The 24,387-nt window shown below is 43.3% G+C and overlaps 1 protein-coding gene across 11 annotated transcripts in view; it reads right to left on the reverse strand.

Moving 5' to 3' along the window:
- Window positions 1–24,387, reverse strand: part of LOC137019322 (centrosomal protein of 128 kDa-like) — a 210,961-nt gene that overhangs the window by 8,173 nt on the left and 178,401 nt on the right. For 5 of the 11 annotated variants that reach the window (XM_067384651.1, XM_067384652.1, XM_067384653.1 and 2 more), the window contains 4 exons: window positions 15,088–15,137; window positions 13,420–13,443; window positions 11,512–11,589; window positions 11,319–11,432 (listed from right to left, as the gene is read on the reverse strand). In XM_067384651.1, coding sequence (XP_067240752.1) covers window positions 11,319–11,432; window positions 11,512–11,589; window positions 13,420–13,443; window positions 15,088–15,137 — 266 coding nt within the window. Of the gene's footprint in view, window positions 1–11,318; window positions 11,461–11,499; window positions 11,590–13,419; window positions 13,444–14,723; window positions 15,000–15,087; window positions 15,138–24,387 lie in introns of those variants that run through there. The other 6 variants (XR_010894990.1, XR_010894991.1, XR_010894992.1 and 3 more) reach the window with 5 other exon arrangements.

Genomic DNA, 24,387 nt, shown 5'->3' on the forward strand with positions numbered 1-24,387 from the left:
TCCCTAACTAAGCAAGCCAAATGCGACAATGGCAAGGAACTCAAACTCTATCAGGTAACAAAAACTTGGGAGAAACCAGGCTCGGTCAGGGAACCAGTCCTCCTCTGGCGAAACAACAAAAACACGCTAGCTTGTGTGATACTGCTTAAATTTATATATAGACAATATTTAAGATAACTGGTACCAGGGTAATAGCTCATTTATACTGGTAATTTATTAAAGGGATAGTTTACCCAAAAATGAAAATTATCTAATGATTTACTCATCCTCAAGCCATCCTAGGTGTATATGACTATCTTCTTTCAGAAAATCACAATCTGAGATATATTTAAATATATCCTTAGTCCTCCAAGGTTTATAATGGTTGTGAATGGGGGGCAGCGTTTTGAAGCCAAAAATAAGGCATCCATCCATAAAAAAGGGGGTTAATAAAGGCCTTCTGAAGTGAAGCGATGCATTTTTTTAATGAAAAATATCCATATTTAAAACTTTATAAATTAAAATAATTAGCTTCCGGCGGACAACCTTACACAAGAATATCTAGACTGGAAGAGTATCTAGTCTAGCAGGAGAAATAGGTTCCCAAGAACCCGTTTGGCTTGTATCTGTTTTTCTTGGGACCCTAATAGTGTCCAGTTAAGAATTTTTGATGTTGCCTAGGTCAACTATTGTCCCATGGGGTTCATTTAGCAGCCATCTTGAAGTGATGTCATCGCGTGTGGTGAAACACACACATTTTCATAACTCCTGAACCACACAACATACAAAGGCAAATTAACCCACTTTTTTATATAGTTTTGACACTAGGAATCAAATGAAAAGGTCAATGACATGGTAAAACCATTCTTTATTGGTGAAAAACATTAAAATATAAAATTTTAGGCTCATGATGTAACTTTTGCCATTTTGTTTTGCAAATTTAGTCCGATGAAACGAATTTATTCTGTTATAACAACTGCAAGGTTATTAAATTATCACTATTAAATGGATCAATGATCATCTTTGTCGTTCATCTCATCATCAATCTACAACTCATCCTCTTCCCCCTCATCATCATCACTGACAACACCAGCAGCAAGACGAGAAAAATCCATTTAAATGCTGAGGGTCTCTTCTTCTCCGACAATCTTCTTGAGCATCTTGCTCCTGACCTGGTTGACTGATGTCTCACGTGCTTGACTGCACATCATGCACATGAAGACTTCTAGCTCCCCTTGCCTTTGAAGTCTCTGGTACAGTCCTCACCACTAACTACATAGTAGCCAAGCAGGATGCTGCAGTACAGTTGTCCAAGAGAGGTGGCCAGCTCCGTGACATTGACCAGTTGACATTGCCCATGCCAGTGTCAAGGAAGATGAAGAGGTTGATGGCATCAGCGTGATGCAGAAGGATGAAGATGATGTCGGTGTCCAGGGTCCTCACTACTGCCAACTTGAAGCCCAGCTTGACGGCATGATGCAGGTAGAGCATGTCCTGGTGTTAGAATATGAAAAAGTGGGTTCATTTCTCATTGTGTGTTGTGTGGTTCATGAGTTATAAAATTTTTTCTCCATTTGCAATGACATCGCTTCAAGATGGCCGCTAAACGAACCCCATGGGACAATAACTAACCTTGGCAACTTCAAAAATTCGTAACTAGACACCATTAGGGTCCCAAAAAATCAAGTTACAAAAAAATGCCAAAGGGGTACAATGGGAACCTATTTCTCCTGCTAGACTAATCCTTTAACCTGAAGCAATGTAATGATGAACGTGGAAGGCGCAGAGGATAGAGCAAAACAAATCACCAGTTACGGATTATAAGTCTAAAATGATAATTTTTAAAATGTCGGAGGATTTCGATATAAGAGAGGAGGAGCTAAAATTTGTTGCACAGCCCTATTTGTTTGAACTGCTAGAGGCGTCTAAGCTTAAAGAGTTAGTTTATTACTTAAGTCATTTATTACTTACCCTCATGCCGTTCCAGACCCGTTAGACCTTCGATAATCTTCGGAACAAAAATTAAGATATTTTAGTTGAAATCCGATTAGGGCTGTGACGGTGGCACATTTTTATTACCGTAGTGGTAAATCACCAACAACCGCCAGTGTTGCGGTGGTGGGGTCCGAAGGGGGGGCGGGTTTATATGTGTTTATATATATATATATTGCGTTAGACTTGCATTTCGCCATCATTTTGATGGACAGGATCGTAAAAAAAAATCCATCATAATCAATATTACCCATCATTTTAATTTTTATATTGTAATGATAAGACATTTTATTCACGAACTTACAGGATAAGCAAATAGGCATAGGCTTGCATTTATTTATACTATGAAAAGAAAGTTGATCAAAGACAAACTCTTGTCACGGATTGTGAGTGAATGCAATCATCTTTTCCTCTTTACTACTGTACAGAACGAAATAAACATGAATGAAAAAAAAAAATATATATATGTTGAAAGATACAGTAGCTTACCAAAATCTGTATCACGTCTGTTCAGTCAGTGTTGCCAACAATGTCACCTAACATTATACCTCAGAAAAGCCATTTGTTGACCATAAACTTATAGTCAGCAAGAAAAATAAAAAAACTTAATTAAGTAAGCATGCATAAGTAAATTTATCATTATACAATTTACTTAAACTGTGTGCTCATCTGTGTGTAATCAAGCGCATCATTTTCATTTTATTTTGGAGACTGAACTTGTGGTCTGCTGCCACACTGGAGCGCACTCACCACCTACTGGACAGGGGTGGGAATTACAACAAGCTTACATACAAACTACATAATCTGTCAAAATGACGGACGGGCTGCAGATTTTTTCCGTCACTGGTAAACAAATTCCATCAAAGACGGAAAATCAGCCCTAAATCCGATGGCTCTGTGAGGCCTGTATAGGGAGCAATGACATTTCCTTTCCCAAGATCCATAAAGGTACTAGAAACATATTTAAATCGGTTCATGTGAGTACAGTGGAGGCCTCACGGAGCCATCAGATTTCAACTAAAATATCTTAATTTGTGTTCCAAAGATTAACAAAGGTTTTTACAGGTGTGGAACAGCAAGAGGGTAAGTAATAAATGACAGAATTTTCGTTTTTGGGTGAACTAACCCTTTAAAATACTCCTATATCCTGCATCATAAATTGCTTCAAAGGATTGCTCATTTGGTGCAAGTCGACTTGCGCATTTCTGTGCACGGTCGTCCACCGGAAGCTAGTTATTTGAATTTATAAAGTTTTAAATATGGATATTTTTCTTACAAAATGCATTGCTTTGCTTCAGTTAATGTTTATTAACCCACTGACAGGGGCGGATCGGGGTGGCACGGGGTGGCAACTGCCACCCTAAGAAAAAGCTTTGCCACCCCATCTGCCACCCCAAAATTATCAGAGAATAAAATATAAATGTTAACAGTGTTTCGAGTACAAATGCTTTTCAGCAGCGGCGCTTCAATGTGATGACAAAAAAGACAGTGTATTGCAAAATAATGGCAAGAAAACACATCTTTCAAAAAGCTGCAGGACGGTTGCACGCGCACTCAGCGCCCCTGTGTAGTACTTTTTTGCGAGCTGATTCTCCGACCGCCCGCTCCACTTTCATCATGGATATGGTCTTTTTGCCATCCGGCGAAACGGTAACATGAAATCAATAAGAAGATCCCAATCACAGAAACTAGTTAGGTAAGAATCTAAATGTATTTTATCTTTTCTCGATTGCTAACACATTATAAGTGATTCAGTTGGCCCAGTTTCCCAAACCATCAGTTCTCAAAACAAAGACACATTTCTCAAAGCGTTTAACAATGACACCATTAGATAGCAAAACACACCAGTCAAAATCTGAGAGAGAGAGCTGAATGAATAATTTACAGGGGTTTTAAACTTACACAGTACTTTAGATGAGGGAAATTTCACTATGTACAGTAAACTGTAGCACGTTGTACACCCTCAAACTTGTGGTTGTCAACTTTCTTTGTAGGCATTTGTTATATACTGTATTTTGCAGAACTGAGAAATGACTGTCTTGTGTCAGAAGACCAATACACTGCTATAGTACCTTATATACTGTAATCAAATTTGGCCAAATGTGCAGAGGATGCTGAGTTTAGTTTTACTGTAATTGACAGTATACTGTATTGTGGTGCATACCAAGTTCATACATATCTACTGCCAGATCACTTTACGATAGTAAAATGAAAAAAAAGAAAGAAAAAAATTTGCTGTATTTTACTGCATCTGTAAATTTATTTTTGTATAGTGTAGTAAACAGTGAGATGCAAAATAATTCCTGAATCCCAGTAAGCGGTATTTTTGTTACAGTGTTATATGAATTGTTCTCACTAGTGTTCACTGGGCAGTGCAGTAGTCTGTGTATTTGTTAAGTTTTGTGTATCATCTGAGGCCAAAGTTTGATTTTGTCAGACAAGAATTAGTTTTTGACTAAAACATTTTATTTTGACCTAGAAGTTTGAGGTTTGTACAAGTTGGTGCATAGTTTTGAGATTGTGTTTATAGTTGTGAGAAAATGTTGAATTGTTTCATTTCAACTAGATTAAAACATTTGAAAGACAAATTTATGCTGGCTTGTCATAAAGCCAACTTAAAGTCTTGTTTAAAAAACATAAATAGAAAATTTGGTCAGTTAGGCCAGAATACAGTTGTTCTGGGTGATTGCTAATGTGTTGCTAGGTGGTTGCTAGGAGATTCTGGGTGGTTGCTAGGCTCTTGCTGCAATTGCTGGGGTGTTGCTAGAGTTTGTAGTTGATAGGCTGTTCTGGGTGAACACACACAGACATTCCCACCTCTGTTAATAACAGAAACTCAAAAATTGTTTGCAAAAAACAAGTTCCCTTTCAGTCGGTCACGTTCGACGTACGTCAGTAGTGACCGACGAATTGGGATATCGCTAGAGAGCCCCTATCAGCTTCGAGAGAACTAAAACAAGCCAATGAAATTGGCGTGCGATATTTGCATAATGCGCACCTCCCCTAACAGGTGGATATAAAAAGGGGGGCAGATGCAATCGCACTCTGTCTTTCGCTTCGGAGCCTACCTGGTGTCCTGCGGCTGTTAGAACTTCAAGCCTCTGAAGAAGTTTCGGCGCTTGTGTTGGTGTGACGACGCCTGCAGCGAGGTCGCGAGTTGGAGTGAGCCGGGTGGAAACATCTACTGTTTTCCCAGCGTTCCGCTGTAATTCCACTGGTTGGTCTGCGATTTGGTCTGGTTCCTCCTGTGTTTTTCTAAACACGTCGTGATGCTCCCTGTGTGTCTCGACACAAAAGAGCTGAAGTTTCCCCTTCTAAAAGAGCTTCACAGAGAGACACTGCGTCTTTTTCAAGATGTCATTCTGTCTGTGGGTTTCTGGAGGCGGTCGTTTCCTATCCTCTCTGACGGCCACGATCATTTTCTCTCATGTCTGCTTAGCGTGCTGAGACTGTGTTTGTGGGTGGTCATATTTTCTTATGGAAATATGTCCACGTCGGCGCGTTGTTTGCTCGCCTTTCTCGTAAGGGCTTGAGCGCTCAGCGCGCCGTGTGCCGCCGAATTGCCGGCTGACAGCGCGCGTTGCCACGGCAACCCTGCGCGCTGTCTGGCGCTCTAGATGCACGGTCGAGACTCGGCTGCCTTTAATGAGGTGGAGTCCCCTCACTTATTCCCCGATCTAGTTATTTTTCTGAATCAGAAAAGTGCTACTTTGGTTAATAAGCCTGGGTGACCAGAGGATCACAGTGGGGCAATACCCGCCGAGTCATTCTCCGTGGGCCCCCCACTCCTCTAGTGCATCGCAAACATGTTGTGACTATGTTCGTGGGTGGATCATGTTTAGGAACAACATGGCCACGTCGGTGCCCAGGGTGCCGTGTGTCGTCCAGTTGGGCGGCCACGTTCACTGTCCAACATGGCTGGTAGCTTCTGCATGTGTTGCTGGTCCTCCTTAAAATAAATATGGAGGACCTAACATCTTAGTCAGGGCTCCAGCAGAGGATCAGATGTCGACTGCTACATTGGAGAGAGTATTGTTGGGCTCTGAACATGAAGATGAGGCTGAGCGTCCCACACGGTTGTGGCGTGCTCATGCCGAATCGGATTCAGACTTGGCAACCATGCTTTCCCGGGCCCCTGGGGGTGTCATGCGACACGTACTCGCCTTGCCCCGCCCCCTGGCTTAGCCCGGATGTGCATGAAAAAACTTGGCAGTTTGTGGCCTTTTTTGGCGTTAATATGGAACGCCAAGAGGGTCATAATCTGCACTACAAGTTTTTTCTCTCTCACTACCCCCTAGGGTGGGGTGGCAGTGCTACGGGCACACCACCTCTGCCCTGCATGAGTCTTGGCCCCTGGTAAGTCTGCGGTAGGTCAAAGCACTCATTGCATGTGGGTAGTTCTGAGTCGGGGTTGAGCTACGCAGGATGCAAATCATAGCGCAGGCCCCTGGCCAGACAATGTCCACCATGGTGGTCCAGAAACACCCCTGGCGAGTCTTGCTGGGATGTGCCGTCGTCAAAGTGTGCTTTCTCGATGCGCTCATCTCACAAACTGGCCTTGAACCCAGCCCGCTCAACCCGCAGTCACCTGACTAGCGGCAGACGGTCCTGGAGATATGGCGACCTGGAGCTGACGTAAACGGTTCTTTAGGGGGACGATGCTCGCACAATTCCGGGTGGAGAATTGGTCTGTTCCGCCGCTGGCTCTCCGGAGTCCAGCGGTACCCACTAAGAACTGTTTTCCGATCCTCTGCGTCCCAAGAGTGTGGCTGGCGGTGTGCAGCGCCCCGCGTTGCTACTCCCAGCCCCCTCTCACCTCGCCAGCAGGTGTCAGTGTGTTGGTGCAGGCCACGCCCCGTGTGCCGTCTCCCATACGCACTGCTACCTCGCAGAGTCTGATCACACTCTGGGCCGCTACCATGCCGCCCGAGTCGGGTCCCCGTACTCTGGTTCGCTGCCCCACCCCCCGTTTGGTTCTGCTGGCTCGGTGTCTGGAGGCCTGGTTAGTGCCCCCAGCCCGTTCCGCTGGCTCATTCATACTATCAGACTCAGCTATGCGATTCAGTTCGCCCGGTGTCTGGAGGCGTCCAGGGGTGTCCACTTCACTTAGGTGTCGTTGGACATTGCACCTGTTCTCCGAGTGGAGATTGCTGTCCTCCTGGCGAGGGATACAATCGAGCCGGTCCCTCCAGCCGATTTGAAGTCAGGTTCAGCCCTACTTCATTGTACCCTAAAGGGCGGTGGGCTATGGCCAATCCTGGATCTGCGCGTCTTGAACCGGTACCTTCAGGCTGCCGTTTAAGGTGCTCATGCAGAAGCGCATTTTCGAGTGCGTCCGTCCCGGGGTTTGGTTTGCAGCATTTGACCTGAAGGATGCATACTTTCATGTCTCGATTCTGCGCTCGGGTCGAGCATGTCAGTACAAACTCCTACCCTTCGGGCTGGCCCTGTCGCTCTACGCCTTACACGGTTGCGGAGGTGGCCATTGTTCCCCTCAAGGAACAGGGCGTTCGCATTCTCGACTGCCTCGACGACTGGTTGTTCCTGGCCAGCTCGCGAAGCAGTTGTGCGTACACAGGGAGATGGTTTAGCTCACCTCAGCCTGTTGGGTCTTTGGGTCAGCTGGGACAAGAGCAAACTCGCCCCCGGGCAGAGGATCTCTTTTCTCAGTCTCGAGCTAGACTCGGTCGCCCGGATTGTGCACCTCTCTGAGGAGCGCGTCCAGTCGGTGTTGAACTGCCTGAGTTCGCTCAAGCGCAGGACGGCGGCCCCACTGAAAGACTTCAGAGGCTCCTGGGGCATGTGGCATCTGCAGCCGCGTTCACGCCGCTCAGGTTGCTCCATATGAGGCCGCTTCAACACCGGCTCCGCGACTGGGTCCCGAGATGGCCGTGGCAGCGCAGCACGCTCAGTGTCCTCGTGACACGGAGCTGCCGCCCTACCCTCATCCGGTGGTCGGACCCTTTGTTCCTGCGGGCGGGAGTGCCCTTTGGACACTGTGGTCCACACAGATGCCTCTACCACCGGATGGGGGGCCATGTACAACGGCATGCGGTTTCGGGTCTTGGACGGGGCCTCGACTGCATTGGCATATCAATTGCCTCGAGTTGCTAGCAGTATGTCTTGCACTGGGACGCTTCAAGGAGCTGCTGTCAGACAAGCACGTACTGGTCCGCTCGGACAAGCACTGCGGCCGTTGCGTACATCAACCATCAGGCTGGTCTACGCTCCCGTCGCATATCGCAACTCGCCTGCCATCTCTTGCTATGGAGTCAGAAGCATCTGAGGTCGCTTCAGGCCACTCATGTCCCAGGTGTGCTTAACCGTGCAGCCTACGAGCTCTTACGGCAGCCTCCACTTGCGGGCAAGTGGCGGCTCCATCCCCAGGTGGTCCAGCTGATCTGGCACTACTTCGGCGAGGCCCAGGTAGTCCTGTTGCCTCCCCAGGAACTGCCCTCGGCCAGTGGTTTTCCCTGACCGGCGAGTCGCTCGGCACTGATGCCCTGGCACTCGGCTGGCCCCGGGGCCTATGCAATATGCGTTTTCCCCCAGTGAGCCTTCTCGCACAGCTCCTGTGCTAGGTCAGGGAGGATGAGGAGCAGGTCTTGTTAGTGGCTCCATATTGGTCACTCGGACCCGGGTTTCGGACCTAATGCTCCTCACGACAGCCCCTCCTTGGCCGATTCCTCTGAGGAAGGACCTCCTGACTCAGAGATGGGGCTTCCTATGGCACCCGCATCCCGACCTGTGGAACCTCCACGTGTGGTCCCTGGACGGGATGCGGAGGCTCTGGGTGATCTCCCGCAGGCGGTCGTAGACACCATCACTTCCGCTAGAGCTCCTTCACGAGGAGCCTCTATGCGTTGAAGTGGAACCTATTCGTTGAATGGTGCTCCTCTCGCAAGACGAGAGGACCCCCGATCATGCTCGGTCAGATCTGTGCTTTCCTTCCTGCAAGAGGGCTCCACCCTCAAGGTGTATGTTGCCGCTTCGCTGCACATCTCCATGCAGTTGATGGCAAGCCCTGGGGAAACACGGTCTGATCATCAGGTTCCTGAGGGGGGCGAGGGGACTGAATCCTCCTCGCCCACCCTCCTTACCCTCTAGGGATCTCACCTTAGTTCTTAGCTAACTTCGGCGTCATCCCTTGAGCCTTTGCAATTAGTCGAGTTAAAAGTACTGTCTCTTAGACCGTCCTCCTGGTTGCATTGGCCTCATGTTAAGAGGGTAGGGGACCTGCACGCATTTTCGGTCGACGAATCGTGCCTGGAATTTGGGCCTGGGGATTCTCACGTCTTCCTGAGACCCCGGCCTGGATATGTGCCCAAGGTTCCTACCACTCCCTTCAGAGATCAGGTAGTGAACCTGCAAGCGCTGCCTTCGGAGGAGGCAGACCCAGCCCTAGCTTCGCTCTGTCCAGTTCGCGCCCTGCGTGTTTACGTGGATAGAACTTGAAGCTTAGGACCTCAGATCAGCTCTTTGTCTGTTACGGAGACCAGCAGAAGGGAAAGGCTGTCTCCAAGCAGAGGATGGCCCACTGGTTAGTGGATGCCATCGCCCTGGCTTATGTTCCCAGGGCGTGCCTTGCCCGTTCGGGTTGAGAGCCCACTCCACCTGAGGAGTGGCCTCTTCCTGGGCGCTGGCTCATGGCTCCTCGCTGACAGATTGTAGAGCTGTGGGCTGGGTGACATCCAACACGTTTGCTAGGGTTTTTAGCTTACGTGTAAGCTGGTTCTTCCCGTGTACTCGCTTCCACCAGCCGGTAGACGCGTTGAACCTGTGCTCGTGCCGGCTTGCAATGCCACTCCCGCCCCCTGGGCCGGATATGTGCATCTGTTGACTCCAGTCATGTTCCCCGTTCGGTGAACCCTGTCGAGTTCCTCCACCTCCACCTTCGGCTCGGGCATTGCGGAGTGTCTGATGCCAGACCAACATCCATCTTCAGTGTTGTCTGTTGGTTGGGTTCCATATGTTGCAATCCCTCTACGTGAGTGATTCCATATGTGTATTGTCCACGGTTACTCCCTACGGTGAGCCTGTGTCTTTCCCTTAGCAGAGCTTCTGCTTTCTCCTGTCAGATGAGTCTCCCCCTACTCAGGTGGAGCCATCCCAGGGACTCATATGCGTTCTGCCCTGCGGACCAGTCCATATGTTTTCCATGTAAATTCCTTCCCCTCTGGGTAGGTAGTGGTTTCCGCAGCGTTCCTTACGGGTTCGCTTCCCCAGTGTAGTCTAGTTTACTTAGTGGGTATATCGGAACAGCAGTAGACTTCCCGGCGTAAGCTCGCCCCCTTCTCCGTCCCCTTGGTGCGACGGGCAGCTAGAGCCTGCGCTGGGCACTGGAAGGGGTTTCGTAACTGTGGCGTTTTAGTTGGGATCCCAATTCGTCGGTCACTACTGACGTACGTCGAACGTGACCGACTGAAAGGGAACGTCTCGGTTACGTATGTAACCCTCGTTCCCTGAAGGAGGGAACGGAGACGTACGTCCCGTCGCCACAGTTTCTGTACCCTCGCTGCAGTGCGGACACCGGTTGTCTCCTCAGGGAAAAAACAGAGTGCGATTGCATCTGCCCCCCTTTTTATATCCACCTGTTAGGGAAGGTGCGCATTATGCAAATATCGCACGCCAATTCCATTGGCTTGTTTTAGTTCTCTCGAAGCTGATAGGGGCTCTCTAGCGATATCCCAATTCGTCGGTCACTGCTGACGTACGTCTCCGTTCCCTCCTTCAGGGAACGAGGGTTACATACGTAACCGAGACGTTTTTGTTGTTCTTTAGCTTGCACTAAAACATGTGATTTATGCCATTGAAGTAACCTGTGTAATATTAATAAAACTGCTCATCTCCTTTAGTGATACAAGGTCAGACTCATTTTAAATCTGTTGATGTTTTTCATATAGTGCCTTTACTTGGTGCCATGATGGATATTGAAATTTTGTTATTTATTTTGGGAATGCAATGTTTGTGAACACAATTGTGTATGTCAGGCCATAAATCTCCAAAAACTATGCATGGGCGCTTGCTTTGGTGTTGCCACACCTCATAGACCTCATGCCACCCTATAAATAATTTTCTAGATCCACCCCTGCCCACTGAAATATGGATTGCTATTATTATAGATGGATGCATTATTTTTGGCTTCAAAACGCGCCCCCCTATTCACAACTATTATAAACCTTGAAGGACTAAGGATATTTTTAAATATATCTCCAATTGTTTTCATCTGAAAGAAGATAATCATATACACCTAGGATAGCTTGAGGTGGAGTAAATCATGGGATAATGTTCATTTTTTGGGTGAACTATCCCTTTAAGTCCATGGCATGAGCACTGTGTTTCCATACCCTGTATTCCTGAATCCTCCTCTTAGATTCCTCAAGCTGATGCTGGAGGTCCCCAACTATCTCCTTATATTTGGCATAACGTTGTTCTACCATTTCTCTCTGCCTCTGTGACTCCTGAAACCACATAAGTTAACCAAGATATCTGCGTCAGAGGAAAGTCAAATCTTGACCAAATCATCACCTATGATCCAACCTCAAAATCCTTGAAGTTTTCCAGCAGACTGAGTTTCTCAGGAACTGACTCCAGATGATCCAAGGCCAGCCTGGTACTCTGGGGAAAAAAAAAGAAAAAAGAAAAAAAGAATGGTGTTGTTAACCCTAGAAATAATCTGCAGTTTATATTCATTTCATCTTAGTTCTACCCTATTGCTGTGAGTCAACTGAATGAGTGCATCTCCCAGAAGAGGCAAGGCTCAATTCTTGTCACCAGAGTGTTGTTGTGCCAAGCAGTAATGATGTAAATAGATGGAACTGTGAGTAAAGGCTGAAGGTTTTCAGGAGCTAATTAAATGTCCATCAGCCAGCCGTAGCACATATTGATGACTGATGTGGTAGGTGTCAGATAGCTTATTTTTCAAACTGTATAAATACTGCCGATACGAGTCGATACAGGCGTCAATACTTTTAACAAACAATGGTATATTTCTTAGCCAAGTAATGATTTGTAATTCAGACATTTAACAGAAATCGTTATGCTTTTGCAAATAGTGTACCAAGGTGTGGAACATTTCAAAAATTTAGTTTTTGATAATTTTCAAAAAAAAAAATGTGGTTAAGTTTAATAAAAAAAGCAACATTTTGAGCAAAAAGCTGAGAAAAATCATGCTTTTGACAAAGATCGGATTCAGAATGATGATCAACACCCCAAAGCTTGCAAAGTTCTATAGCTCATCCTTGGTCAATGTTTCAATCAGTAACATTAAGCAGTTTTGATTTATATACTGTTTAATGTTGGTGGTTGCATTTTTTTACATATGCATATGATTACATATGATATCACCTGTTTCTGCATCTTCTTCGGACGCGTTTTGATCAGGAGATTCAGTACTCTTTCAGAAGATGTGTGATAGTGTCCCCTAGCGTATTACAATGAAAACATGGAAAGCCAAAAATCTCATCAATGGCAGGGAAGTGTTTGCTCATAAAAGACTAGATAACTCGTCAATGGCAGGGAAAGCGTTAAGCACCCTTTGTTAGTTGTTTTGGATAGGAGTCTATCAAGATTGGCACATCCTGACTTGAGAATATTTTCCCACTCTTTTTTTGCAAAAAATGTTCCAGATCTGTTAAACTGCGAGGGCATCTCTTGTGCATGGCCCTCTTCAGGTCCCCCACAGATTTTCTATATGATTCAGGTCTTGGCTCTATCTTGGCAAATGCCCCAATGCCAATTATTTCTAAGGGTCCCCCTTTTCAGTTCTATCCCTTAGCGCAAAGTGGAAATTATGATGATTGTGAATATTCAAACCGTTCTCTAGGGCTTTTTACTCTGTGCTTAACCCTGGGTTATCGTCGTTCTAAACACTACTAGCCAGTTTATGTGCGACACCTGTGGCCAGCCATGTGCTTCGAGGATCGGCCTCTATTCACATTGTTAGGACGTACCAACAACAATTGTGACAAGATCTGTCGACAGCTCAGGCCAACACTATTTCTGAGATTGATGATTAGTTAAATTTTTACATTTTTATGCTTTTCAGTGGCATTGCATATGTTTTAATTTTTACATTAAAGATGCAAAAGTTCTGATATGATTGATATTTGTTTTAATGAAACAACACAGGAATTCAATGATGGAATTCAAACTCCTTTTACAGCATCTTAGAAAGAAAAACCACAGACATTTAAAGGACAAAAACATCCGTCTGGAACAGTGCAAGTGGAAAATAACAACGTGATTTTGAAACTCTTATGACAGAGATCACCACTCTGGTCAGTTCACTCTGCACCAGTAGACATGCAGCGAAAGGCTGAATTATCTACAAAAGGTTTCAATGGCATCTGTAAGCAGTTCAAGCTGAATTAATTGTAGAAAACTAACATACACTGGACAAATAAGAATATCACAGATTTATTAAAACACTATGGGGGCATTCCTTACCATTTCAAGATCTACAACTCGGTCCTGAAAAAAACAGAGAAACAGAAATAATTTCGACTGGACACAGTAAGATTCGTTTCAGAGATTCCTAGCAGTTTTTATTCCACCAGTCAAAAGCAGCATCTGGGAAAATCTAAGGCCAAGTGTAATTACTGACGCTGTGTCCTAATTTCTGGCAGTATGTTGCTGGTTTCTTCTGAGTCCCATTCAGGGGACTGATTCATAATGGACGTAGGATAGCAGGTGCATCTGTAGCACTGCAGATGTTACAGATCCCAGTGGGTTTGGTTTGAAAGCATGCAGACAACCAAGGGTAAGATGATGTTATTACATGGCTGCCACATGCAGGACAACTGACGTGCATGCAGGATTACATAAAGGTTAAGATTGTAACCACTACATTTACATTCATTTGGCAGATGCTTTTATCCAAAGCTATTTACAAGTGAGGAATACAACAAACGAGTCATCATGACGAGGCAAATAGACACAAGAAGTGCTCACAATACAAGTTTTAGGCAGTGCTCAGAGTATCATAAACTACAATAGAGAGGGATTAAAAACTAACTACACTAACTACAGAGTGTGTGTGTGTGTGTGTGTGTGTGTGTGTGTGTGTGTGTGTGTGTGTGTGCGTGTGTGTGTGTGTGTGTGTGCGTGTGCATGCGCGCGCACGCTTGTGTTTGTGTTCCTGGTAAACCTTATGTTGTGGGGTTAACCCTATGTAATGTCCCCACAAGGATGGCAATACCAGAAATCTTTGTCCTAGTGGGGACATTTTTTGGTACCCTTGAGGAAAACAGCTTATAAATCAAACTAAATGATGTTTTTTGCAAATGTAAAAAATGCAGAAAGTTTTCTGTGATGGGTAGGTGTAGGGTTAGGTGATATAATATACAGTTTTTACAGTATGAAAATCATTATGTCTATGGAAAGTCCACATAAAACATGGAAACCCAATGTGTGTGTGTGTGTGTGTGTATACGTATGTATCTAAGGTTCTGTTTACACTCCGTATTAAGATACGCTTTGGTTGATCAGATCACAAGTAAACAACACTAAATACAAGAGTAAACGGGGTCTAAAATGTTTTGAATTTGTCCACTTTCGACCATTTCCAGAGGCAGTCGAAAACGCATTTGTGGTCGAATGTGTTCAAACAGCCACAAAAGAACACCTACTCTCTGCCTACTTACCTTGATTTAAACCTTGTCAGCTGAAGACCCAAGTTTAGTTTGAAGACAAAACATATCAAGCACAATGTACTCTCAGCATTCCTGATTTCTAATGCGCACTCACCACGTTTAGTGTGGTCTTGTGGCTGTCAGAGCAGAAACAAAAGCTGATGCTCTCAGTTTGTTTTTCCATTGTCTCCGGGCACATTCATATGTAAATTTCACACGCTTATTTTGTCTATTAGATCAAAAGATCAATAAAAAAATAAAAAAAAACACACATTCACTCACCCATAGACCGTCCCCTTTGAAGAAATCAGGACAGAAGTGGTTGAAAGTGAACAAAAGAGACAGATTAAAACACCAGGTGTTAACTGGTATATGTCTCCCTCATCTACTTGTAATCTGATCAACCAAAACACAAATTACACACAGGTGTAAACAGGGCCTAAGAGTGCAATATTCATTTCATATTCAACTCTTTTACACTGACCTGAAGATTTCTCATCTCTTCTTCTTTCTTGCGGCCATTTTCAAGAAGACCTGGAAGACAATATTAATAATTGATATTGGAAAGTCATTCAATAAGGGTCTTATCTAACAAAACGATTGGTCATTTTTGAAAAAAATTTAAATGTATATGCTTTATATAAACATATGATCACCTTCCAAGTGGTTTTTAATGACCGATTGTTTTGCTAGATATGACCCTTATTACTCGTCTGGTATTGTTTAAAGCCCTTTGAAGTTGCACTGAAACTAATTTTGACCTACAACCATTTGGAGGCCATTGAAGTCCACTATAGAAGAATAATCCTGGAATGTTTTCATCAAAAACCTTAATTTCTTTTCGACTGAATAAAGAAGGACATGGACATCTTGGATGACATGGGGGTGAGTAAATTATCAGGCAAATTTTATTTGAAAGTGAACTAATCCATTAAGTCCTGTAAGTTGTGAGGTGAGGCCTCCATGGATTGGACTTGTTTGTTCAGCACATTCCACAGATGCTTGATTGGATTGAGATCTGGGGAATTTGGAGGCCTAGTCAACACCTCAAACTCGTTGTTGTTCTCCTCAAACCATTCCTGTACCATTTTTGCTCTGTGGCAAGTTGCATTATCATGCTGAAAGAGGCCACAGCCACCAGGGAATACTGTTTCCATGAAAGGGTCTACATCAGGGCTCGTCAACTTTTCTTTGGTTAGATACGTGGCCGCAGTTGCGCATTATATTATGTGTTCCGTATTTCTGTCGACGGAACCAGCGATATCAGTCATTTGTGAATTAATCATTCTTTTGTCTCGATTCTTTTCAGTGAATTGGCTAAACGCGCTTGCATAACAATCTGAATAGATTTGGATTCATTCGGACCGCTGTCACTGAATCATCTGAGGTGATTTCTTGGTCAGTAATGACAAATACAGAACAAATAGCGCTGTTTTCATGTGTTTCACTAGTTTACTTTGAACTACGCAGCATGGCCCAGTGGATAACGGAACGAAAGCTTAAAGGAGCTGCGTTTATTCCTGGTAATTATTAATTATTATTCCATTATTATTAAACAGCGTTGTGACATCTAGTGAGAAATGCTTCAATTCGACACACACCTCTCATTTACAAACTACAAATCACTTGATGATTAGTTTTAAATCGGATGAAACAGCCTCATCATTCCCAACAAGACTGATGAGGAAAACAGGAGAAATGTACCATGAATGAAGATAAGAATCTTAAATCAAAACCAAAATCACCACTCAAACTTTTACCATGAATAAACTGTAGTAAATTACCATGGTTTGTGGAAATATTTATATTGAAAACTATTTTATAGCCATTTATATTGCAATATATTTATTAAGTGGGTAGGGGAATATATAATTCATGTCTTTGTTAAGGTGTATTTTACCTGTGTTTAGGTGTTTTATTGATTTATATAACATATCATAATATAATATCATTTGACAGTGGTAGTGAGTAGCCATGTATGGTTTCACATCACAGTGATGATCACCCCAAACATTTCAAGAAAAAGTCGGATTTTGCGACTGTGCGAAAAGCTTGTGCTGTCTGGGTGCGCTAGTCTATCACATGCGCACTTCAATAATCCCAAAGAAGGAAAGTTAATGTGTTTACATGCCGTGAGAAACTGGGGTAAGGGGCAAAAAAAATCTAGCTGTGTCAGTCAGTTTATGATGTTAAACAGATGATGAAAGTGAAAGCAAAACTTTTGGCATCTGTCGCTGCATTAAAGGCGCATTCTCTCAGAGACGACGAGATGAATCTACCTCAGTGCTGACAATGGTATTCTATATCTTAGTTTACTGGCTTAATATTTATCTTATAGGCTATTTCTCGCTGACCATAGCCTACATTAATGACAGTGAAAAATGAGAAGAATCAATATTTCTTGTTAAACTACGTTTTTTTAAGGCGTTGTTTGAAGCTGCTTTTGATTTTCACAGATGACTGATTTGCTGTGTTCGAACCTAAAGACTGTTAGCTAAGACTATAGCCTATAATTTTAGTGATAATATAAATAATAATAATAATTTGTAATTGTATTGTTATTAGTGTTATTAATGTCATTAAATATTTTGTGAATATGCTATGGAAACAAAAAATGCTTGCTCTCCAAAGATATATAATGGTAGAGAATGGGGGGCCTGTTTTGAAGACAAAAATAAATGTATCCATCCATCATAAATATAATCCATACAGCTCCAGGGGGCTAATAAAGGCCTTCTGAAGCAAAGCGATGAGTTTTTGTAAGAAAAATATCCATATTTAAAGGTGGACCTATTATGCAAAATTCACTTTTGCATGGTGTTTGGACATAAATGTGTGTTGTCAGTGTGCGAATACAACCACCCTATTGTCACGGAGACGAACCCCGTGATTCCCCCCTCTGGCCAGCAGAGGGCCCCATCTCCTGAATACTGACACTCACGCATGTAGTGTTTCTTCTGGTGTAGTGCATTTAATAAACTACACACACGGAGGTGTATATCTCAGGACAAATGTATTTATTACTGAACACGAACTAGTGATGTGTCGTTCTTGAACGATTCATTCATTTTGAACGAATCTTTAATGTGACTCGGGAAGAACGAGTCGTCTCGGGGGGTGATTCGTTCAGTCGCGCATGTGCAATATTCTACAGGTTCTGTACTGCTAGAAGTAGTTCACCTGATGATTCAATTGATTAGTTCATTTCATGAGTCTTTCGAGTTTTGAGTCGTTCCTTAATCACGTGACAGACCCATACGCTACCAATGCATTCTGAGCCGGAAAGAGAATTGATTAGTTCTTTTTATGAGTCTTTCGGGTTTTTGAGTCGTTCCTTAATCACATGACAGACCCATACACTAAGCCAATGCATTCTGAGCCGGAAAGAGATAGTTCTTTTTATGAGTCTTTCGGGTTTTTGAGTCGTTCCTTAATCACGTGACAGACCCATACACTATGCTGTGTGACCCAAGCACATTATATTTATTAGTAAAAAACGTTAACTCTCCAGTTTTGTTTGAGTTTGTGTTACAACTGTTAAAGCTGAAGTTATCATAACCTTGATGTTTTAAACTAACATTAATAATTCAAATTCAAAATGTTATTTGCTTTTAATTTATGTCATGTCCTTTTTGAGCAATCTTCTTATATTAGACCAATATGTCAAGTCTGCCTAGGAAAAGCAATTATTATAACAGCAAACTCAAAATTGGAGTAAAAATGAACAAACTAGGCTATAAATACTTTGTAATGTAGACTTGGATTATTATATTATTATATAACCTAGTGTTTATTTACAGATAGACAGTCAAAAAGATAAATTAATCAATATGTTATTTACAACAGGGCTTTATTTATTTATAATAACACACCACAGATCCTCAAGAAACAGTAACAAAAACAGTGACAGAAATGTCAGAAATAGCGTATGGGTCTGTTACGTGATTAAGGAACGACTCAAAACCCGAAAGACTCATGAAGAGAACTAATCAATTCTCTTTCCGGCTCAGAATGCATCGGCTTAGTGTATGGGTCTGTCACGTGATTGAGGAACGACTCAAAAACCCGAAAGACTCATGAAGAGAACTCATCAATTCTCTTTCCGGCTCAGAATGCATCGGCTTAGTGTATGGGTCTGTCACATGATTAAGGAACGACTCAAAAACCCGAAAGACTCATATAAGAACTAATCAATTCTCTTACCGGCTCAGACTGCATTGGTTTAGCATGGGACTGCCTGTCACGTCATTAAGGAATGACTTAAACCTGAAGACTTGTCAGACAAGAGGTGAGGTGAGCTTAATCAGCTTGTCATAAACTGAAGACCCAGATAATGAATTAATCATTTCTGAATCTTATAGCATTGTAGTTTTGTATTGTTTGTAGTGGGATCAGCGTTTGCATAAGTAGTAGATGTGTTGGGGAAGTAATTCGTAAGATTTTAATTACATTTTGCTAAAATGAACGAAATGACTCGAAAAAAGATTCGTTCATTTTGTTGAACGAGACTCAAAAGTCCGAGTCAGTAAAATGATCCGAACTTCCCATCACTAACACAAACTAACAACTTGTGCTGCTCACCAGCCTGTGTGGATGACTCTAGGATCACTCACTTACTCACTCATGGTAACTACCCAGCAGTAAAACCAAGGTGGCCCTCTAGTGGCGTCAATATGCAATTACACCACAAATGTGTATAGCTACACCACATCCCCCTTTTTCTTAGGAAACAATATTAGCTATAAACAGGACATATAAACAATGAATATAGACCTTAAAGCCCACATAACAGGAACATTTTCATTTTTCCTTTTTTTTTCATTTATCTTAACATCTTGTCAAATAAGCAGTTCAAGGCTTAAACACTTTTAACCTTAATTATTAGGCAAATATATAGTCAGTTCATACAGTAGTCCTGAAACCTCACAGGGACTTTCACAACCCGACCACTCCTGGTGGTTGTGGTACTACTTTTATGCGAAGATTGATCTGGCACACACTGAACAGACTGATCTGTCACTTCATGTGCTCCTAGGATGTGAAAGTGTGTACCATCTTGTGGCTCATCTGCAGGGTCGAGTGTTTCTGTGTGATTGTGAGTTGTTTTTCTCAGATGGCACCTGTTGCGACGAAACTGTCGTCCTGCTGCATTGACCACATTGTATAACCTTGGCTCATCTCGCTTGGAGACAATGAGACCCGGCTGCCACCATCTGTCTGTTTCAATGTGTACAGTATTTCCTGCATGCAGTTCTGGCAGGGCTTTTGCTCCCACATTGTAGTGACAAGCTTGCTTCTTTTGCAGGGTTTGAAGCGCTTGATGAACACCCTTGGGGGTTGTAGGTCGCAGGACTGCACTGGATGCTGGTAAGGTGCTCCTCAGAACTCATCCCATCAGAACCTGTGCAGGTGAGTAAGACATGCCAGTGATGGGAGTATTTCTTATTGAAAGCAAAGCAAGGTGATGGTCCGTGCCGGACTGTGCTGCTTTTTTCAGGACACATTTGATGGTTTTGACAGTTCTCTCTGCCAATCCATTTGACTGAGGGTATGTCGGGCTTGAGTGTGTCAGCTTGATACCCCACTCTGCGGCAAATTTCTTCATTTCATAGCTTGCGAATGGTACATGGTCGCACACTAGCTCTTTAGGAATGCCATGCCTGGCATATACTGCTTTCATCTTTTCAATAACAGTGGTTGCTGTCTTGTCTTTGATATTCATTACCTCTGGGAACTTTGACATATAGTCAACAATCAGAAGAAACGACTGACCTCTGATTTCGAAGATGTCTGCTGCAACTTTTAACCAGGGTAGCTCTGGGAGGTCATGAGAGATGAGCGGCTCCTTCTGGTTCCTGGGCTGGAATTGTTGGCACGTTGGACATGTCTCGACCATATGTTCAATATGTTTGGTCATACTAAGCCAATACATAAACTTTCTGGCATGCGCTTTCGTACGTTGCATCCCCTGATGTGAGATGTGTAGTTCTCTAAGCATCTCTGATCTCATTGACTCTGGAATCAGGATCCTGTCAGATACAAGTAATATACCATCTCGCACAGCCAGAGTATGCCTAACAGGCCAGTACTGATGAATCGAGGGATCAAGTTGCTTTCTAAATTTTGGCCATCCTGTCTTTTGCATCTTCACAAGCAACTGGTGAGTACTGTCTCTTGCAGTAGCTTCTGCAAGTTGCTTTAGCATGTCTTCACTGAGAGCTGCTGTTGCTTCAAGCGCATATACAACTCTTTCATCACTGAGATCGTCTGTACTTGTGTGCTGACCATCAGCAACAGCGTGTGACAATGCATCAGCAATTAACATGTGTATTGGATGATGAGGTCATATTTTTGTAGCTGTAAGAGCATACGTTGGAGTCTCGCTGGTGCTTTGCTCAGTGGTTTCTTGAAGATAGCCTCCAATGGCTTATGGTCCGACTGGACATTCACACTGCGTCCAAACACATACTGATGGAACTTTTTGGTGGAAAAAACTATTGCCAACAATTCTTTTTCAATCTGGGCATAGTTCTGTTCCGTATCTGCTAAAGCCCTGGATGCATATGCTATTGGTTGTCCCTCTTGCAGTAGACATGATCCCAATCCATCTTTAGATGCATCTGTTTGTATGGTGAGTGCTATGTTGGGGTCAGAGTACCTGCGAGCTGGTGTGTTGGTCAGTGCCGTTTTGAGTGCAGACAATGCAGTGTCATGTTCAGGTTGCCACTGGAATGCAATGTCTTTTCTCAGCAGCTGTCTGAGAGGTGCTGTGAGTGATGCCTCACCTGGGATAAACGGGGCGAGATATCTGATCATGCCCAGAAGACGCTGTAGTGATTGTTTATCTGTGGGTGTTGGCATGCTTACTACTGCCTGTATCTTGCCATCATCTGCTTTCACCCCCTGTGGAGTTATCACATGTCCCATGAAATGCAAGTTGTTCACCTTGTACTGAATCTTGTCAGGGTTGAATTTCACATTGTGATGTTTCGCTCTCTCCATAATTTTAGCCACAATGTCATGTTCTTGTTCTGTGGCAGCTGCGACAATCATGTCATCAGCAACGATATGCGATTTACTTTGGAGAATAATAATAAATATAGCTGCGAGCAGCGATGGCGGGCCCAAGCCCGGTGGCACCGCCACACCGGTGGCTTCAGGGCAACTGTGCACGGCGGGCAATAGGCATTTAAAACGGTAAAACATCAAAGGATTATGTCAAATTCACTCCACATTTACTGCACTACAAGGTGCCGCTATAGAGCCCCTCCTCCCTGCTCATTTTCAAAGGTTTACATGTGCCAAGTTTTAACATTATTCTGATGAATTTTGAAGCAAATCAGGTAAAAATAAGAGGGTGATCTCAATGTATGCTGAAAGTGACACATTTTCTGCTTCCAGTTGGTGGCGCTATGACTTTGAATCACAATAGTCAAATCCATGTGATCAGCCTTGTACAACGAAGACTAAGCCAAAGTTTCATCAAAATCAATTAATGTATGCAGAAGTTATAACACTTTGTTTCCCTTTTCTTGCCATAAATTCGTTGCCTCGCCACGGCCAAACCGTTTGAGATATCCAAAATCCGTTTGCAATCAAACAACTTCAATGTGTTAGCAACAAGTTAAAAAAAGCTTGGTGTAAATTGGATAAACCCTGTAGGAGTAGTAGTATAAAATTCATAGCCTGTTTTTAAAAAAAAATAACATTCAAACAAAAATAGCCGACTTCCTGTTGGTCGGAGCTAATGAATGTAAATTAGAAAATTGTCCGGCTTTATGAGAAAAATATGTGTACCGAGTTTGGTGACTGTAGGAAAAACTAACCCCCTCACTTTTGTCAAAAGGTGGCGCTACTGAGCCCCTCCACCACGCCCATTTCTATGGCTTTGTCCATGTCTACTGGTTGACAATAATGACGTGTGTGTCGAGTTTCATGCAATTTGAAGCATGTTAAGAGCCTCAAAAACACTCAAGAATATTATTACAGTTTGACCTGTTGCCATGGCAACAATATTTCAAATATCAAAAATCCTGTCATAGGTCTACATCTGCAGTGTATTGACATTACACTGATGAAGTTTGAAGAAAATCAGGTAAAAATAAGAGGGTGATCTCAAAGCATTTCAAAAAGTGATACTCTTCCTGCTGCCAGTTGGTGGCGCTATAACTTTGACTCACAATAGTCACATCCATGTGATCAGACTCCTATAACGAACACACTCGTGAAGTTTCACAAAGATCAATATATGTATTAAGACGTTATAACACATTTCCTGTTTCCTTTTTATCGCCATAAATTCGTTGCCTCGCCACGGCCAAACCGTTCGAGATATCAAAAATCCCCTGGCAATTTTTAATCATCAGTGTCTTGACTTCATGCTGACCGAGTTTGGTGGCGATCGGATTAATCGTCTAGGAGGAGTATATCAAATTCCAGAGCATGCGTTTTTCAAACAACCCTTAATAGCTGACTTCCTGTTGGCGTGGTGTTTAACTTAGAGCACGAAAGTTGTTCGGCCCGATGAGGTCTATATGTGTACTGAGTTTCATACTAATACGTGCAAGCGTGTTTAATATATGGACCAAATTTTCAGACTTTTTTCAAGGGGGCGCTGTCGAGCCCCCCTGCCACGCCCGGGTACCAGCCTCTCCGGCGTCCTAATGGCCGCGGATTCCAATGTGTGTGCCAATTTTCAAGAGTTTTTGAGCATGTTAAGGCCCCCAAAAAGCCCCGGAAGACGGAAAAAAAAAAAATATATAAATATAGCTGCGAGCAGCGATGGCGGGCCCAAGCCCGGTGGCACCGCCACCCCGGTGGCTTCAGGGCAACTGTGCACAGCGGGCAATAGGCACTTAAAACGGTTAAACATCAAAGGACTATGTCAAATTCACTCCACATTTACTGCACTACAAGGTGCCGTTATAGAGCCCCTCCTCCCTGCCCATTTTCAAAGGATTACATGTGCCAAGTTTTAACATTATTCTGATGAATTTTGAAGCAAATCAGGTAAAAATAAGAGGGTGATCTCAATGTATGCTGAAAGTGACACATTTTCTGCTTCCAGTTGGTGGCGCTATGACTTTGAATCACAATAGTCAAATCCATGTGATCAGCCTTGTACAACGAAGACTAAGCCAAAGTTTCATCAAAATCAATTAATGTATGCAGAAGTTATAACACTTTGTTTCCCTTTTCTTGCCATAAATTAAAAAGTTAAAAAAAGCTTGGTGTAAATTGGATAAACCCTGTAGGAGTAGTAGTATAAAATTCATAGCCTGTTTTTTCAAAAAATTAACATTCAAACCAAAATAGCTGACTTCCTGTTGGTCGGAGCTAATGAATGTAAATTAGAAAATTGTCCGGCTTGATGAGAATAATATGTGTACCGAGTTTGGTGACTGTAGGAAAAACTAACCCCCACTTTTGTCAAAAGGTGGCGCTACTGAGCCCCTCCACCACGCCCATTTCTATGGCTTTGTCCATGTCTACTGGTTGACAATATTGATGTGTGTGTCGAGTTTCATGCAATTTGAAGCATGTTAAGAGCCTCAAAAACACTCAAGAATATTATTACAGTTTGACCTGTTGCCATGGAAACAATATTTCAAATATCAAAAATCCTGTCATAGGTCTACATCTGCTGTGTATTGACATTACACTGATGAAGTTTGAGGCAAATCAGGTAAAAATAAGAGGGTGATCTCAAAACATTTCAAAAAGTGATACACTTCCTGCTGCCAGTTGGTGGCGCTATAACTTTGACTCACAATAGTCACATCCA

The sequence above is a fragment of the Chanodichthys erythropterus genome, chromosome 4 (assembly GCF_024489055.1).
Source record: "Chanodichthys erythropterus isolate Z2021 chromosome 4, ASM2448905v1, whole genome shotgun sequence".
Taxonomy (NCBI): Eukaryota; Metazoa; Chordata; class Actinopteri; order Cypriniformes; family Xenocyprididae; genus Chanodichthys; species Chanodichthys erythropterus.